Below are 18,948 nucleotides of genomic sequence, written 5' to 3' on the forward strand. Positions count from 1 at the left end.
TAAGCTACAGTGTCAGTCTTGTTCGAGGACTTTAGTTGAATTCTGCCCAAGACTTACCATCATCATCATCATCATCATCATCATCATCATCATCACCATCAAACAAAAATGTGCTTTGTTAAGATATAGTGGAGTAATGTCAGTAAAGTATTCAGTACTTATACTTAAGTAAAATTAACAATAACGCATGACAAAAATACTGCATTGCAAATAAAAGTCTTGCATTCAAAATTTTAATTCAAAAAAAGTACACAAGTTTTAGCAGCAAAATGTACTTAAAGTATCAAAAGTAATACTTTTATTATGCAGAAGTACTCCTGTGAGTGTTACTGTTGGTAGACATGCTGCACTTCATTTTGCAGCAGGTCAAAGTAAATGTTGTGATATAATGTTGGGTTGATTAATCTATATAAAGTATGATATTTAAAAAACTCATCATATGATTAGAAAGTAAAATCCTAATCTGCAAAGTAACCAAAAACTATAACCGTCAAATCAATGTTGTGGAATAAAAAGTACAATAATTCACTCTGAAGTGTAGTAAAGGCACTCAAGTTAAGTGCAAGTACCACAAAAGTACTCTGTAAAGTACTTGAGTGAATGTACTTTCCACTACTGGTACTAATACATTTGGTCTGAAGTTGATTTTCTGTGTGATTTAAAAAAATAAATGTCATCAAGTTCTTCAGAAATGTCTCTAGTGACAAACAGTCTTTTTGTAATTATTAGTAAATCTGTGATTACTTTGCCATATTTGATCTGTTGCATTAACAGGTGCTTCTTAAATGCACAGATCCAGTGACGGGTAACATTTTGTCAGTGGCTGCTTGAACATGACCTGATCACTAACTAACCCCCCTAATCTCCCGTCTCAATTAGCGAGACCACGTGGTCCACGTGGTCCGGGGTCACAGACAGATCACCACGTTAGTCAAGAAAAACAACACACCAGCACATCAGTTGTTTCCCCTCGAAAACAATGAATGGGGGGGGGGGGGCCTATAGATGCCGGTTCAAATCCATTTCTACGTTGGACGCATGAGCTCAGGTCACGTCTCGGGACCTGTACTTGTAAATCACTTACACATAATCAGACCCGGAGGAATGTGTTCCTCGGGGTCGTGGAGCTCGTCAAACACATTCCCACATCTGTGTTTATCAGGAAAGAAGCCAAAGCTGAGACAGAAGACTTCATTCATTTTTATATTCCCGCGTCACACACAGACACACGTTGTTGTTGTTTCGTTCTCAGACCGATCCCCTGATTAGGATTCATGTTTCTGCTGAGTTTTAGTCAACTGTTGCCTTTAAAACCCAAACATTTCTGCGTGTATTTGTGTATCAGGGTTTAAACCATGAAAGTTACAAGAAACTTCACAAGTCCATAGAAAATAACAAGAACTTTAGGCATCAATAAGTCGTTGATCCCAAGTTCCAGCTTCTTCATTTTGAAGATTTGTTCTTTGTCTTTGACTTCATGTGTGAAACTACATCAGTCATTTAGACTGTTGATTCGACAAAACAAGCTATTTGGAGACATCAACTTGGCCTTTATTCACTATTTTCTGGCATTTTATAGACCAAACAATTGGTGATTAATCAAGAAAATAATCTGCAGATTAATCGATAATGAAAATAATTGTTAGTTGCAGCCATAAAATAAAATAAAGTAAAGCAAAATTTTATTTAATTGAATGGACCATTAGACTAATGGGAGTTTTTTATGTATATTTATAGTTTATAGAAGCAGATTTAAATATTTTAGCTATTTTAGCTGACGTTTGTGTATTTTTAAGATCATCTAAAGTATTTAGTTAAAGCCAAAACCTGAAGCAGCATTTTTACACCAGCAGAGTCTAAAACTCTTCACTCAGACCAGACCAATGAAACGAGTTGGAGGCTCTTTAAAAACAAGCTCGTTATCTGAAGGAGAAATTGCAATTCATTTGGAAAAAACACACAATTGCAATATAAAATACAATACAAATACATATGTGAAGTAACCAGCCTGTTCATCATGTCAGAAGTGGGAGTGATCTCAGATGTTGCATGTTAGCTCGTAGGTGCTGTAACTGTAGAATTACGACTTCTTTGCCTCATGCTGCATGTTTACCAACATAAATAGAGTATAACATTAGTTATGCATAACCAAAGGCATGACAGAGAGCAGAAGTTATGTGTGTAATATTGACTTTCTCTGGACAGAGACAGGCATGGCTTGTTTGGATTGAACTCATTTTTCTATCTTAAAACAATAACCAGGAGCTCATACAAACAGTTGTAATCATTCCTCTAGTTTATACTGGCTGATCCCTTCCTGATGCTGTTTCAGTATGAAGTGATGGGGGATCAAATCCACGGTCCTCATTCTGTGCAAAAAGGTATCAAATGTGTGTTAAAGTTCATCTGGAGTTAATGAGGTTTCAGTAAGTTTCTTCCAAAATTTGTTTTTTTATGACAAAGTGCCTTTTTTTTGTTGCAGCTCAGCACGGAAACACAAAGAGGGAATTTCACAATAAAAACAATTTAACTCAGGAAGTTATGGCACACTTTGTCTAGTCTAACACATATAGCGTCATATAAGCTCGTTAGGAACGCAACTTTATATGTAACAGCCAGCGTGAACAGGAGGAATGACCACAAGCTAAACCTTTAAGTTTAGATTTGTGCTGATAAAATCTACAAAGTCTCAAAATGCAGCCCTACTTTACACCTCACACATCATGTACACGTTAAAAACACGTTTATTTTACATGAAAAACTCGGATTTATCCATCCGTCAATTAACCAAGCGGTCCATCCCATTGTTTTGCAGCAGCAGCAGAGCTTGTTTGTTCTGAGTGTGTGCTGAGTCAGCCAAAGCTGGGCTTCACTGCGCCGCAGCAGAGAAACACTAAACCCACACTCTGCAGCACTCTGCTGGGCTGCGGGCAGACTTTCATACACTTATACAGCTTCATACCACAGCTTCAGTTTCACTGTGACTGGTGTGCGGCGTCATCGTACAAAGCAGTGGAGCTGGTGGAGCATGTTCTCTGCAGGGCTGTGACACATCCAATCAATGTCAGCAAACACCCCAGAATGATTTAATGCAAAAAACATTAAGGTATCAAACACGCATTACTACTTTGCAGTTAAATATTTAACCTTTATTACAACATGAAAAAAAGCAGAAAATAACACTTTGACAAACACTTCAGGACATCTTATTATAGTCTCAGTATAATATAATAATATATATATCATATAATAATATATATATATCATATAATAATATTCTGTATAAAATAATAATGTATATCATATAATAATATATATATCATATAATGGAAAAAAAATATTTTTAACCTCTAACAGAACAGACAAAATAGGCAAATCTGTTTTATTCTATTAGATTTTACAACTTGTTTTTTTACTTCCAAATTATTATTTCTTTACTTTATTTATTTACCTTACTCTTATTTATATTGACTTCTATTTTGCAATGGTGTCAGCATTATTTATTCTACACTTAATACTTGTTTTTCTATTGTTAATATATGTTTATATTTCTATTCTATAGTTTTTTGCTATTATTCTGTTGTAATCTTTAATGAAACTCTGGCACAATAATTTCCTTGGGGATTAATACTGTTCTATTTTATCTTATCTTATATTATCTTATATTATCTTATATTATCTTATCTTATCTTATTCTTATCTTTTGAACCTTGATTCAATGTGTGTTTTCTAATATCACCGCTTGGTGTCACTGTTGCCTTTGTTTGTATTTTGCTCGATTTAAACTGTAGAGTTGAGACAAAAAAACCTTCACACTTTCACAAGTTTCACACTTTGCACAATTTGCTTTCGTTAAGAGTAAGTGGCGGATCGCGTTGCGCGACCGTCTTTGGGTTTATTACTATTTTGCTCGACAGAGTTCGAATCCAGGTGGTTGTGATCTTTCCGTGAATATATGTCCTTCAATGTATTTCTTCATATGTGGCTGTGATGTGGTGCTCACTTATACAATCGTAATCCACGTAATGAATATGAGATGTGGTTTATAGATCTCCAGCAATATGTTTGTGAATGTTTGACGAATCTGTCGACAGAGGCAGAAAACAGCTGCTGCGCACGGAGGAGAAACCAGGAGAGACGTTACACCGGGACTGTGCTCACTGGGAATGTTGTTTGCACCGTAACAACTCAGCTACCACGGCACTCCTGTCTTTCTATCCTGTTGGGTCTTCATGCCTTTTATGTTTTATGAAAAGATATTGAAAATACGTCATTGTCTGTTGTCAGGTTATTGAACACATAAACGTGTCCGCCTACTGGATGTGTCACAAGCTCTTCACTTTAAAACGAAAGTGACTTTGTGAGTGGGTTTATTGGGAGCAGGAACGTGATAAACTTGTGGTTCTGAAGAAGAAGAGACTGTTTGTTCTTCTTTCGTGGAGATGAAGGTGTGTGTGGTGTTTGTGATCCTCGGACTCGGTGAGTAACCTTCAGGCTCACTTTCATCAGCAGCTCAAAGTTTCTCTTTAAAATGAAGACATTTCAACACAATCAAAAGAAATCCTTATATCACAGTAGTTTGCATTGTGTTCTGTGTATCATTGAGTTTACATAATAACATATTGGTAATAAGCAGTTCAATCAGACACAGAACTATTCTCCTGTTTCACCTTTTATTGAATATGTTAAATATACTTTTGGTACTCTCAGTATATGTTGATGATAATACTTTTGTACTTTTACTAAGTAACATTCTGAATGCAGAGTATTTCTAAACTGTAGAGACCAGAGTACTTCTTCCACCTCTGTATTGTGATATTGTCCACATATTCAATCTCTTTTTGAGAAGAAGTGGGACGTTAAAATATTGATGTTTCATTTAGTCTCTCTGTATGTTAGTTATTGTTGAAGGTTTGTGTAAAAATTATGTCTAAAATGAAACAACTCAACATTAATTTTAGTTGTTTAGAGTATTTAAATATTTATTTATCTAGCTTTTGTCTACTTTAATGTCCTTCTATATCTAAGTACATGAAGGTAAAAGTGTCCATATCATAATAAATGAGACATCCACATTGTGTGTCTGGCCTCACAGTTTCCCAGCATGCTTCAGGTGTGGAGGTGTCTGAGGGTGTGGAGTCTGTCCTGCTGCCCTGCGTGGTACCTTGGTTCCCTGTCACTAAAGTGGTGTGGAGCCTCGCTGGTTCCAATCCCTCCACCGTCCACCAGCATCAGGACAAAGATGAGCCTTATCTTCAAAACCAGCATTACAGCAGACGGACTTCAGTGTCAGCTGACGCTCTGACAACTGGAGACTTCAGCCTCACTCTGAAAGAACCCAGCCTCTCGGACAGCGGCCACTACACCTGCATCGGCTACAGAAATGAAGTTGAAATAGGACAGATAACTGTCCGTCTGCAGGTCATAGGTAAGGAACAATTCCCTTCTGTACATACAAGGCCAGAGGTGAAAAGAGAGACATCTATACACACCGGTGATTGTCATAGGTGAGGAACAAACCTACCGCCCCCTTTCATGTTTTGAAAAAAACAAAGCATAAGTGCCCTCTTGGATGAGCCTATGGTAGATTAAACGTGATAAAATACCCTCTAGGGCAGAATATGTGTCAGTAAAAGTGTCTCTGTATATATGTGAATATATATACTTTATAAAAGTTGTATTTTTTGATGTGTGAAAAATAAGTGGAGATAACATTAATAACTGAGGCAACCTCATTGTTTGTGTGTCCTCACAGTTTCCCAGCATGCTTCAGGTGTGGAGGTGTCTGAGGGGGTGGAGTCTGTCCTGCTGCCCTGCCAAGCACCTTGGTTCCACCATGTCACCAAAGTGGTGTGGAGCCGCTTCGGTTTCAATCCCTCGACCGTCCACCAGTATAAGGACTATGTTGTGCCTCGTTTTCAAAACCAGCATTACAGCAGTCGGACTTCGATGTCAGCTGACGCTCTGACAACTGGAGACTTCAACCTCACCCTGAAAGAACCCCGCCTCTCGGACAGCGGCCTCTACACCTGCATCAGCTACAGAAATGAATTTGAAATAAGACGGATAGCTGTCCGTCTGCAGGTCACGGGTAAGGAACAATTCCCTTCTGTACATACAAGGCCAGAGGTCAGAGGTCACTGCTGGAGATGGGTGGACATGGATGTATTATCAGAACTGGATACTGTGTGTAGGAGCCAAAGAGGACCAGTTAAATTTGTTATTATGTTAAAATAAACTGGGGCATGAATTGCCACCTGTTGATGGCGTCATTGTCTTGTTAGTACCAGCTGTTCATAGGGCATGCAGCTGTGTACAGGTCCTGTAGGGTCCACAGGGTCCTGGAGGTGTACAGGTCCTGTAGTGTCCATAGGGTCCTAGAGGCTTACAGGTCCTGGAGGGTCCACAGGGTTTTGGAGGGGTACAGGTTTCAGTCTGCCCATGTTTTTGGCAGTGGCAGCAGAATACAAGATGATGATGAAGGACACAATGACGGCAGTGTAGTGTAGGACAACATTTTTGATCATGATATCCAGTTCTCTTAATACGTCTGTTAAAAATGTTTAATGAATATTTAAAAAGATTATTTCAGGATCATATGAAGTTCATGTTGTTGATTATGTCGCCCACAGAACCGCCCAGTTTGACTCTTCTGGTTGTTCTACAGTTTCTTCTACGTTTCTTTCTAATGGTTTTTCTACTGGTTGTTCTACTGGCTTTGGGCCTACTAGCATATATTCTGTACTACACCATCCCAGGTATGTTGTATGTCATCACAGGACCTGTGAGGGCCTCTAGTACAGTTTGTGTTTGTGCAGCTGATGTTGTGGTTTGTTCTCCTCTCAGTCTCCAGGGTGGAGGTGAAAGAGGGGGTGTGGTTTGTCAAGCTTCCTTTCAAATCCAGTAACCAGCTGCCTGAGAACACCACAGTGGAGTGGACCCGCTGTGCCCCCGAGCTCATGAAGGTCCACGAGTATCGGAACGGCGGCAACTATCTAGTCAGACAAGACGAGTTTTACTGCGACCGCACAAAGATGGAAAAGGTCCCACTGAAAACTAGAGACCTCAGTCTGTCCCTGAGGAACCCCTGCTTCAGAGACAGTGGCTCCTACATCTGCACCGTCCACAAGGACAGAGAAATACTGGTCCAGAAAGTAGTACGGCTCAGAGTCAACGGTCAGTGTGGGCCACTGGTCCTGCTGCCATCAGTATCACTGCTGCTGCCGTGAAAATTAAAAATGATGTTGTGCTCTGTTTCCCTCTTAGTTGTCCAGGAGGTGGTGGAGGTCTGGAAGTTGGCTGAATCTGTCACGCTGCCCTTCAAAACTAGAGGTCGGCTGCCTGGAGATGCGACAGTGGAGTGGCGCAAATACATGATGGTCCATGTGTTTAAGAACGGGCGATACCGGCCTGAGGAGCAAGACCACTCTTACAGAGGCCGCACAACGATGAAGGAAAACCCGCTGCAAACTGGAGATCTGAGCCTGACCCTGTTTAACCTCACTAACGTAGACTTCGGTCTATACGTCTGCACTGTCCGCAGGGACGAGGACATCATATGGAAGAGAGAAGTGCTGCTCAGAGTCAAAGGTAGGTACTGAAGTTACAGGTCAGGGATCAGATCCCTACCATCAGTAGACCGCTACAGCAATGCTGTACAGCTGATGTTGTGGTCTACTGTCCTAGACTGGTCTCGTCCTGTATTCGTAGCTATACCTACAAAAATAATGTAATTCATTGATGTATCAGGGAAGTATTTTGGTAAAAGTATAAAGATAAAGATGGCAAAAGCCCAAATAGAGCAGACGTGAGTGGAGGTGGACGGGTCAAACACGGGTCTTTGTTCCTGAGAATATGAAATGAGAAGTCAATGTTGCGTAACTTGTGTTCTTCAGTAACAACACTTCTGTAGTTATTCTTCTAAAGGACATACAGGTCCTTAAGTGTCCACAGGGTCCTGGAGACCAAGTGCTAAATATCAGTGAGCACTGAGCCTGTTTCTCCGTCCGAACGACAGAAAAGACGTCACTTTAACAGATGCATGAAGCCGGTAATGTCACAGATTCCATGTGTTGTGACCACCTGTTGTCTCTTCTTCACAGAGAGAGGATGGTTCGGGTTTTAAAGAAGAATGGAGCTTGAACCAAACGCCACCCCTGAACACTGAACCAGCTAATGTCCTCTGTGGAACTCCTTCCTCTTACTGTCCATCTCTGTCACATCTTCTGTGAAAGAGACATGATGGTTTGGATGTGTTTAAACCGGCGGTCACGTGACTTTGACTTTGAGATGGCGTCTCCTAACATCGCGTGTCCTGCAGAAGACGCCATCTCACTCTTTGTTAAACCTGGGCTGTTGCTTCCTGTCAGCTTATTTCAATTCTTTCTACAAGTCTTGCAGCTCTGAGTCTCTCCGGGTATTTTTGGGCCTTTCCTCTGTCCCTGTGGATTGGAGTCCGGTTCTTGTCTTGAGATGTTCCTCTGTCCTCCTGGCTGTGGTGGTCTTTAGGCTTTAGGATGCAGCACCTGTATCCTGTTTGTTGGGGAGCTTTTTGGTGGTTTTCTCCGTCTTCACGTTGGGGATGAAGATCAGTAGCTTGGTGGTCTTCGTGGTGACGTGGTCCTCACATCTACATCCTGGTCTTGTTAACTTTTACTGAGGAGCAATAAAAAGCATCCTGACTGCAAACATTACAAACTGTCATGAGATGTTCAGGGTCCAGGAGAATAGAGCTCTATAACGGGGGATTAAAGCCAGAACATCGTTGGTACTCATCTACTGAGCATCGGTGATATTGGTGACAAGAGGTGCCTGCAAAGAGCCAAACGGAGATTAAAAGACAAAACCCACCCAGAAGTAATCAGAAGTAATCAGCTGATGAACCAGCAGACTTCAGAGGTGCGAGACTCTTAAAGTTGTCCTCCACATATTGTTTGGTTTTTCTTTTGAAGTAAAATGGGACTACAAAAATAAATAAATAAATGAACCTTGTGAGTCCTGAATGCTTAGCGGTGGCTAACATTAGCATGCCAGCTACACTGAAGACTCCCCTCTGAGTTCTCCATTATGTGTGTAAGAGCCATTTTGTATTCTTAACAGTTTTTGTATTTTATGTTTATTGCAAAAGTATGTGTGTTATGCTCTTTAGAATGTTTACCATATAATAGAGTTAAAAGATTGGTCATGTTGTAAAATGTGCTTCAAATGTGTGTTTTTGCCCTTTGAAGATAAAGGCTCCTCTATTCTGTCCTGCTATTGGATAATTATTGGTTGACTCCTTTAAGTGAGTTTTCAGTGCAAGTTAGGCTTTAATGGAGCAGGATGTGGAGCAACAATTTTTCTGCCGCAGATTATAGAACGCAGATTATAGACTTTTTAGTTATAGCCAGCATAAGATCAATGTTTTAGTACTTTAGTTATTACATAAGGATTTTGTTTATTTTTTACATGGAATAAAACTACTTTTAACTACGAGCTACGAGCCTCATCTTTGGACAGCTAGCAAGAAAAGTTTAGCCTGCAAGAGCACGTAAATTGGACATGGTAGTCTACGCGAGTCAGAACCCTTTACATCCTGCAAGAAGTGGCCAAGAAGGACGGTAAAATAAGCTGCCACTACAATGTGTCTTCATCGTTGTGTTTGTTTATCTTTGGAAATAAAAAATATAGGAATCTGTCGATGTAGAGGGACTACTTTTACTTTTTAAAATTTCTATAGAGAAGCAGTTTATTTAGCATTCTGCACACAAAAATAATGTTTTACTGATGAAGTTGTAATCGCTGCTTGAAAGTTTGTCTCTAGAGTGAAAACCTGAAAGTTATCACGTTTGACTCATCAGTAAAAAATAAAGTTTGATCTGAAACAGGTCAAGAGAATCCTCTGTGATCCATCCCATAATCTGTAGTCCCATGAGACAGACGATAGAGATCCTGTGTCTGTTAATGGGATTTATATTTGTAGTACCTGTCCTGTATTCTTCTGTCCTCTTGTTTGCTGGTGTCGTATTGGGAACAATAAAGCATCTATCTACCAATCTATCTTCCAATGACAGCAGTTGATTGTATTAGGAAAAAAAGATCACGTTGTCGGCAGGATTCGAACCTGCGCGGGGAGACCCCAATGGATTTCTAGTCCATCGCCTTAACCACTCGGCCACGACAACCGGATGGCACAAGAGAGGCCAACAAATGACCATAAACAGTGACATAACATTTTAATGTAGCCGTAATTATGTTTGACTTGTCTTTATACAAACAACTTTCATTATTTTGATATTGTTCCACATTATTCTCATTGAATATAATCATTTATTTTCTCCATATTTAGTTTAGATTGATCTGGCTCTATATGTTGACACAGTGTAGTGTGAAATGTATGAGGATAAACCCCTTGAGATGTACCATCTTGTTTGCAAGGGGTCCCAAAAACATATACTCTCTCCATCTAACTCTGTCTGTCTCACTCACTCCATCTAACTGTCTGTCTCACTCACTCACTCCATCTAACTGTCTCTCTGTCTCACTCAATCCATCTAACTGTCTGTCTCACTCACTCACTCCATCTAACTGTCTGTCTGTCTCACTCACTCCATCTAACTGTCTGTCTGTCTCACTCACTCCATCTAACTGTCTGTCTCACTCTCTCCATCTAACTCTGTCTGTCTCACTCACTCCATCTAACTGTCTGTCTGTCTCACTCACTCCATCTAACTGTCTGTCTCACTCACTCACTCCATCTAACTGTCTGTCTCACTCTCTCCATCTAACTCTGTCTGTCTCACTCACTCCATCTAACTGTCTCTCTGTCTCACTCACTCCATCTAACTGTCTGTCTCACTCACTCACTCCATCTAACTGTCTGTCTGTCTCATAACTGAATGATTTGGAGATATTCAGTCAAAGGCATTGTTAGACCTCCTGTCTGTCTGTCTGTCTGTCTGTCTCTCTCTGTCTGTGAGTATGTCTGTCTCTCTCTCTCTGTCTGTCTCTCTCTCTCTGTCTGTCTGTCTCTCTCTGTCTGTCTGTCTGTCTCTCTCTGTCTGTCTGTCTCTCTCTCTCTCTTAAAACAGATATCCAATGCAAGTGTCACAGTGTTTATAGTGAACGTTCGTTTATAACACAAGTCTCTAGAAGGGCTTCTATGAAACTAAGACAAACAGAACATGATGCACCTCCTAAATACCGTCAATAATGTAATGATGACTACTTTTAATACTCAACTAAATTAGATAATAGGTCCTTTTCTGTAATGCAGTATTTTTCCATCATAAAGTACAGGGTTTGAATACCTGTACTGATGTATTACTGCTGATGTGTCTGCAGCAGAGAGGTGAGCGTTAAACACAAATACTTTACATGTTTTAATCAAAACGCTGGCTTTGTGCAAGAATCTTTGTTTGTGATGAAGCAGCAAAAACAACGGACCACAGCATCAACTCACACCACTCAATATACATTTTAAATCTGCACCGTCATGCTTACCTTCAGCTCACATCGGTTCTTCAGTAACACAGCCACCAGAGGGCAGCCTTGGCTTCCTTTTGACTCCTATGGAAATAATATATGCAAGGGAGATTTTGCCCTCAGCTAAGCTTCCCAGGCTGTGTACTGCCTGTAAGGAGCTCCAATGCCGTAGCTTAAAAGCAGGGCAAAAAAACCCATGACCCATGCAGCACATGCAGTCAGTAGTGTAGTGACTAACACCTCATTGTGTATGCATGGGAGGTGTGCAGTAAGGCACGGTTTATGAGAGGGTGGCAGACATTATGTGTAATAATTTGTCTCAGTTTATTGTAATCTGGACGTGATGTTCGTGTCTTTAAACACACAAACAGGTCTGTTATGTAATGAGGTGTAAAGAATAAAGACGCACACGAGGCAGTTTGTGTATTTTTGTTTTACTGTATTATTGAATAAAATCTATAAAATCTTCCACAAAAAATAGAATACATTATTATTCATCATCTCCCATCCTTCAGTTACATGTAGTTTATGCTTTACAGACCAGACTGACACTCTCCGGTATAAATAACACCGTAGAGTCCTCTCTGATAGATTATAAATACAAAATAAAATAATAAAAACAACAACAGAGAAGTGGTTTTATTTCTGAACACTGTATTTCTGTGCAGAGCAAAAACAAGTTGTTAGAGGAGCAGTTTGCTCCTCGCACATCTCTCTCCTGATTGGTCGGTGGTCTGAGTCTGTGCAAAACAAGCTCTAAGCCCCTCCCACTGAACTAGTGACGCAAGCTGCTTCCTCCCTCCTCCTCCTCCTCCTCTTCTTCCCTCCTCGCTGCCACCTCCTCCCTCAGCTAGTTTACTGTCGTCCTGTCAGGATACGTTAAGCTCATATGCACAAGTGTTCACCGAGCACAGGGGAAAAACAGAGACAGGCCAAGAAGAGGGAAGAAACGATGGAGGCTTCTGGCTTTCGGTGCTTTACAACCACATAAAACCTCCACACGAATGAAGGAGTAGGTCCAGTAGTAAGGCACATGGTGAGACAGAGACAGAGACAGAGACGAGGACGAGGACGAGGACGGTGAAAAGAAAGATGAGAAACGGGAGTGTCCGGGTTCACCAACAACAAACGGACATCAGGAGGTAGAACAGGAGCAAACCACAGATTATGAAGGTCCAACATCTGCTTCAGGTCCAGGTAGAAACACATAGAAAAACATTGCAGTAGAAATCCATACCATCGTCACAAATACACAGGCTTCTGTCATCATTTTACACTTGTGAGACATGGCAAAAGTCCTGGTTGTTGACTGGAGGCGATCAGCTCCTCCGTCAGAACCGGACCGAGATTACATTATTTAAAATACATGTTTCATACGTAGATCATGACGGGTTTAAATACAAGCTGCCGAGAAGGATGAACTTCTGGTGGAAGGTGTGATGGTTACTCTGGTAGTTTGTCCCAAAGCAGAAGACCATAAAGAATTTACAGAAGTTACACTCACACCCAAACAAAAGACTCTACATAGAAATAACATCTGCTGCAGTTTGTGGCTGACTTTTCATTCATAAATAATATTTGACCCTCTCTCAACAGCAAGAAGTCATCCGTTTCTTGTGATACAAACATAAATGTGGAATTCATCTCCAGGGATTGGAAACGTACTTCTTTGGCTGAACCAGATTCAGTGGTTCACATTCTCCTTTAATAAATACACAGACACACGTTCACAAAGAGCTTCGGCTGCTGTCTAACAACAACCATTCAGTCCCGATACTGAAAGGAAACCGCGGCCTTTGCCCTCCTGGTTGGCCGACGCTCACTCCCTCTTAAGTAATTGAAGGGATTTCAATTGATAATCAACCAAAGTCTGATCGGACAGCGTGAGAGACACACAAAGCCATGGCCGCTCAGGTTCCTTCATCCTGAGATTTGAAATTTACAGGTACATTTGTATTTAGGCGCTGTTACGCGGTGACCTCACAAGTGTTGCGATATACTTTTGGTGCACCGACTCACTCTAGACGTGTCTCATCTGCTTTTTACTACAGATTACTGACTCACTACTCAAAACACAAGCTGCAGAGCCGTCGAATCTATTTCCTGCAACTGTAGCTGCAGAAATTGGTCTCTCTGTCTGTTAAAAAAAATGAATTTCTTGAATAACAATACTCGATAGCTGAAGTTTCCCGCCGTTTAAATCCACTGAGACTTGTAGAAAAATATCTGTGTGTGCCTCCACCTGAGTGATAACAACCAGAAACAGTATAAAAGCACTTAAGTAGTGGACTCATCTCATGAGATATCTGAAACCAGATTCCTCCTCTATAGCGATGATGATGTTGGTTTCTTATAAATTAGTTATGTGTCAAGAATTAAATCGAATTTTCAACCGAGCCTTAAAGATCAACGGTCAGCCCCCTCAGCTGTCATCAGACTGTTTGTGTGCAGTAGATGTTCAGGAGTTCGTGCTTGAGGATCAGGTCTTCACCAGGATCTCCATGATGTGGTCCAGCTCGTTCAGGTCCATCCGACACGACTGGAGACTCCCGGCTCCGCCGTGGCCGGGGGAACGCGTTTTCACGTCCTCGTCGGCCCAAAGCGACACACTGACGGGCCACAGGGAGCCCGCCGCCCAGCTGGAGGGCAGATCCGAAGTCTCGTACATCGACGTGTCAATGTCCTCAAAGATGTCCATGTCCAGGGCGAGGTCGCCCAGGTAGCCCATAGCGTTTACGGCGTCGCTAAAAGTGTTGATTGCCGCAGCAGCGGGTAGTGATTTCTGCTGGTCGGACAAGCCGTCGGCCTCCTGAGAAGAGAATTCTGGAGACAGCGGAGGAGACGGAGACAAGTCGTCCACGTCGTCCTCCGCACACCTGAGACACGTAACCGGCACGTCCTCTCCGAACTCGTCCCCGAGGAGGCAGGACTCGCGGTGGACGCCGTGGAGGAGCAGCGCCTCCGACGCCCCGTCGCTCTGCATGTCCTCCTGGATCTGCCGCAGCGTGTTGATGAGCAGCACGGAGCGACGCAGGCTGAGCTCCATGCCGGCCTGGTAGCCCCGGAGCTTCTCCATGCAGAGGCCGAGCACCAGCTGACGCTGCTGCAGATGGCTCAGGTCGGACTTGGACGGAGCCGCGAGGAACCCGGCCTCGCCCTCCACATTCTGCTCCTTCTCTGCAGCACGGAGGGTCTCGGCCTCCAGCTCCTCCAGGCAGCTCCACTTCCGCTTCACACCACGGCCCAACATCGACCTACATCGACAGATACACAGATTAACAAACTCACTGGAACGCATCTCACCAACGTGCTTTTTACAAGATGATGTATTCAGGTTTCTTCACATTTTTTACATTTTCGAACCCAAAACACCACAAGTATTCAGTGGTTTTATGCTGAATTGACATTTAGTCAGATTGGGGGGGAAATAAGACACTTTAACACAAATAGTAGAAACTGAGACATTTTACTTCCTTTATTTAAATAATAAATCCATTCAAACTGACGAGATACGCCAAGTAGCAACCAATTATGTAATTATTGATAATTTCCTTGATGAATCCTTATTTACATATTTTGAATATATATGTGTGGGTGTGTGTATGAAGTGTGTGTGTGTGCAGGTATTTATAATCACGGGTGTGGATGAAGTTTATGAAAATGTTTTTATTGGAATATATTCATCTTGAGAGAGGATTTAAACACCTAGAAGACAAAAGTAATTGGACCATTCTTTTTAAATGATTCATTGATTATAAATGTTCTGTAGATCCATTAATCGTTTCAGCTGTAATTCATAAAGTCAGACTTTCTGTCTGACAGCAAATTATAAACCAGCTTTGAGGACAGCAGCTTAAAGCAGCCATGTAATAAACTATGTAATAAACTATGTAATAAACTATGTAATAAACCTTGCATCTAGTTTATGTAACGGCACCAACCCAGCAAACATGGCTAGTTTCTCCTTCACTTTCCATTTGATCAGCTCCTAAATAAACACCAGAAAACTCAAACTGTGAACATTTTATAATGTGAACGAGTTTGTTTTATTCCATTGAAGACATTTGAAAAGTATAATATCTGCTGTGACTCACTGTGAGACACTCACACTCTGTCCTCATCCACCCAGACATGAGTCCATGACTTAGTCTAGGACTATGCTTCAGGTTATTGTCTATTTAAAGTTTTCCCAAATAAATAGATACATAGATACATAGACGGATAGATAGATAGATAGATAGATATATAGATAGATAGATAGATAGACAGATAGATAGACAGATAGATACATTATTAATCCCGGGGACATTTTTTTGCTCCAGCAGCATTTGTAGGTACAGGGAAAGCAAAGCAATACAAATATTAAATATAAAAATGCATAATGTATATATATATATATATAATAAATAGAATAATATTACATTAACTAACTAAACAATAGTGCAAATAACAACTGAAGAACACATGAAGCCGAATTGGATGACTTTAACCCCCATGTAAAGACTTATAGTTTAGTAATGATTAAATAACGTGTTCCTACAGTTTATTCTCTTTAAAGTAGTCAAATAAACCAGAATAATGTCACACCATCGTACTTATTTTACACAAGAACCCCTTCACGGACTTGAATGGGGGAAACACTAGCTTCCAGTTTGAACCACATTTAAAGAGAGTACATGAAGGTATTATAAGCTAATGTTTAAAAAAGAGGTTTAAAAACTACCTTAAAGTGTCATGAGGCGTTAGAATCCGTCGTGTCTTCGTCGCCGCGTTCCTCTGCTCTCGAGCCCAGAGGAAAGATGAGGCACGCTCGATCCAGTCCCACAGCTCACGAGCGTGTTCGTGATTGGTCCGTTCCGCCGTCGGTCAAAGGCTCCCGCCTACGCCTCTCACGTGGGCAGCGAATGTGCGGACGTTTGTTCCGACTGCGAGCTCCCGCTGCGTTCAAGTGCTGCTCAGGAAAAAAATAAATCTGAAAGAACATCGGGGGCACACGTGAGCGGGGGGGGGGGGGGGGGGTCAATATGATTTAGGAAAATTTAGATTTTAAATATGAAAGAGGTCTAAGAAGTGATACAATATGAATAGAAATCCTGATTGTAGTATAAAATACACACGAATACAAACACTAAAACTGAAACTTCACTCATTGTGTGGAACCTGAATCACTACAAGAACATGGTCGATCTTGATGGAAGAAGTAATTCCCTAATTCACATTATTTACTTAAAATAATACCACAGAGTAAAAATACTCTGTTACTAAAAGACTAGTGTTATCCGTAAAATGTACTCAAAGTTTCATGTGTACAAATACGCGTTACGCAGTAAAACAGCCCCGTGTCAGTGTTACTAATGTGATAACACTGGCCGATGTGGAGCTCATTTGAACTACTTTACTGGGTACTTTAATATATAAGAATACATCATATTTCACAAACTGATCACATGTTTATGATGTAATATCTTAATCTAAAAAGTAAATAGTACCTGTAGCTGTCAGATAAATATAGAGGAGTAAATAGTACAATATTTCGCTCTGAAATGAAGTCGAGTATAAAAGTATAAAGTAACATGAAATGGAAATAGTCACATGAAATACAAGCACCTAAAAAAGTACAGTACTTGAGTAAATGTACTTAGTTACATTCCCCCACTGAAAAGGGGCAGAGTATGCTGTATTTTGTAATATCAAATTGTTATTAATAACTCTTTAACTGCTGTCACATGTTCCTTTTGTAACACAATAACTCTGTGTTCCTATGTTGTTTTTATGCTTTTTAGATGCCAAATATCTCATGACTCAGTGATTTAAGAAGTTCTCGTGTGAGTTTTAATATATATCAGGGAGTGCAAATGAAATAAACAGAAGCAAAAATGTATTTCAAAAGCATTTATGCATCAAAATATTAACAACCCAGTATCTATATATCAGTGTTAGACATATCTAGAAGGCAGAGGAAGTTGCAGTGAGCACCTGAACGCAGCATTTTAAAGAGACAGATGACTCAGAGAGGAGGAGGAGGAGGAGGAGGAGGAGGAGGAGGAGGAGGGGGGGAAAGACCAAATAAGGAAACTCTTCATTCACGTTTTTCAGCTTCTTCCTCTTGAAGCTCTCTCAGCTGCACTTCTGCTTCTTCTTTCCTCTTCTTCTTCTGCTGAACAGAAACTAAACACATCTCTCATGATGTTTGCTGACCTACATTTTGAGGAGTTTTTTTGGACAATTGTATGTCCAATAAAATACACATTAAAACCCCGAAATCATGACGTGTCTTTGAGCTCTTTAAACTTTAAAAGACAATATCTAATAAGTATATTATAACCTTTATGCATGCAGGCATTATCTAATTAAGGGTTTGTTGTAAAATAACACAAAAAAAGTGTTATTTTGCAACAAACCCATAACCTTATTTTACGTTATTTTTTTGGTACAGTAGTTATTTTAAAGTAAGTTAACGAGCTTTAGGGTTCATTTTGTTATTATGCCCAAACACAAATGTTTTTTATTTTTTCAGAAATAGTTCTCTTGACTTCAAGTTTATGAGCAGCACCTGAAGTTATCACTTATTAACTTTTATGAACCCAACGTTTTTTAAAGGCGGTGCAGTCGTCTGACAGCAGACAACACACGTGTTAGAAGTACAGTACTTCTAACAACACACGTGTTAGAAGTACAGTGAGTTATATATATATATATATATATATATATAGAGAGAGAGAGAGAGAGAGAGAGAGAGTTACAGACGTCTCAGAAGTGCACCTCTTGAAGGAGTCTTGCAGGAGTTTTCTGCATCACATTTAGTGTTTTCTCCGCTGCTGCTGTTTTTAGGACACAATAGTCTCTTTCTGTAACGACTCGTCTCTCCCTCGGGCTGCCTTTTCGCTGAGTCACCCAGAGGCCATTAATCTTTAACTATGGGCAAACGAAGACTAGGCGGCAGGCCAACATGCAGTACCTACAACTTTATGAAACAAGCACCCTTTGACAGTTTATTTGTTTATTTGTTTATTTATTTATTGTCCTTGAGTTACTATTTCCAGCCACACTGGAACTGCCCATTTACTCTACTTCAGTTCCAAATAGTGACCTCGGTCAAGGGTCAATTTGTTTCTTCCTGATACCAATTCCAATACCTGAATGTGAGTATCGGCATTTCAAAGCGGAGTGACGGACAGACGCTGTACACGTCTCTAGTAGCAGCAGCGACCTGTCAATCACAGTAAGCCCCGCCCTAAAGCATACCCTGTTTTATAGTCTATTTGCCTATAGTCCTATAGAAGTCTATGAGAAAATGACTACTTCTCTCTTGATTCATTACCTCAGTAAACATTGTAAACATGAGTTTATGGTCTCAATCTCTAGTTTCAAGTCTTCTTCAATACAGCATGATGTTCATTTAGTACATTATGGTCCATTTAGAGTCAAACAGACCATAAAGCAGGGGATGCTTTAGGGCGGGGCTACACGGTGATTGACAGGTCT

General features: G+C 40.7%; 2 protein-coding genes and 1 non-coding gene across 3 annotated transcripts; 1 reads left to right on the top strand and 2 right to left on the bottom strand.

Annotated features, from left to right (window-relative positions):
* The first annotated feature begins 3,853 nt into the window (after window positions 1–3,853).
* On the top strand, window positions 3,854–9,474 carry LOC142967818 (uncharacterized). Its single transcript, XM_076107415.1, has 7 exons — window positions 3,854–4,479; window positions 5,096–5,428; window positions 5,756–6,091; window positions 6,633–6,758; window positions 6,847–7,176; window positions 7,267–7,590; window positions 8,103–9,474. The coding sequence occupies exons 1-7, from the start codon at window positions 4,443–4,445 to the stop codon at window positions 8,123–8,125; spliced, it is 1,509 nt and encodes a 502-aa protein (XP_075963530.1). The 5' UTR covers window positions 3,854–4,442; the 3' UTR covers window positions 8,126–9,474.
* Window positions 9,475–10,081: 607 nt separating this feature from the next.
* On the bottom strand, window positions 10,082–10,163 carry trnas-aga (transfer RNA serine (anticodon AGA)). Its single transcript has one exon. It is a non-coding gene; the product is annotated as a tRNA-Ser (tRNA).
* A 1,924-nt stretch (window positions 10,164–12,087) lies between these two features.
* On the bottom strand, window positions 12,088–16,306 carry LOC142967783 (SERTA domain-containing protein 2). Its single transcript, XM_076107358.1, has 2 exons — window positions 16,187–16,306; window positions 12,088–14,717 (listed from the first exon to the last, which is right to left on the bottom strand). Exon 2 carries the CDS (start codon window positions 14,711–14,713, stop codon window positions 13,943–13,945), a length of 771 nt encoding a protein of 256 aa, XP_075963473.1. The 5' UTR covers window positions 14,714–14,717; window positions 16,187–16,306; the 3' UTR covers window positions 12,088–13,942.
* Window positions 16,307–18,948: the final 2,642 nt, after the last annotated feature.

Source organism: Anarhichas minor, unplaced genomic scaffold (genome assembly GCF_050575085.1).
Source record: "Anarhichas minor isolate MPS153535 unplaced genomic scaffold, ASM5057508v1 ptg000038l, whole genome shotgun sequence".
In the NCBI taxonomy this organism is placed as follows: domain Eukaryota; kingdom Metazoa; phylum Chordata; class Actinopteri; order Perciformes; family Anarhichadidae; genus Anarhichas; species Anarhichas minor.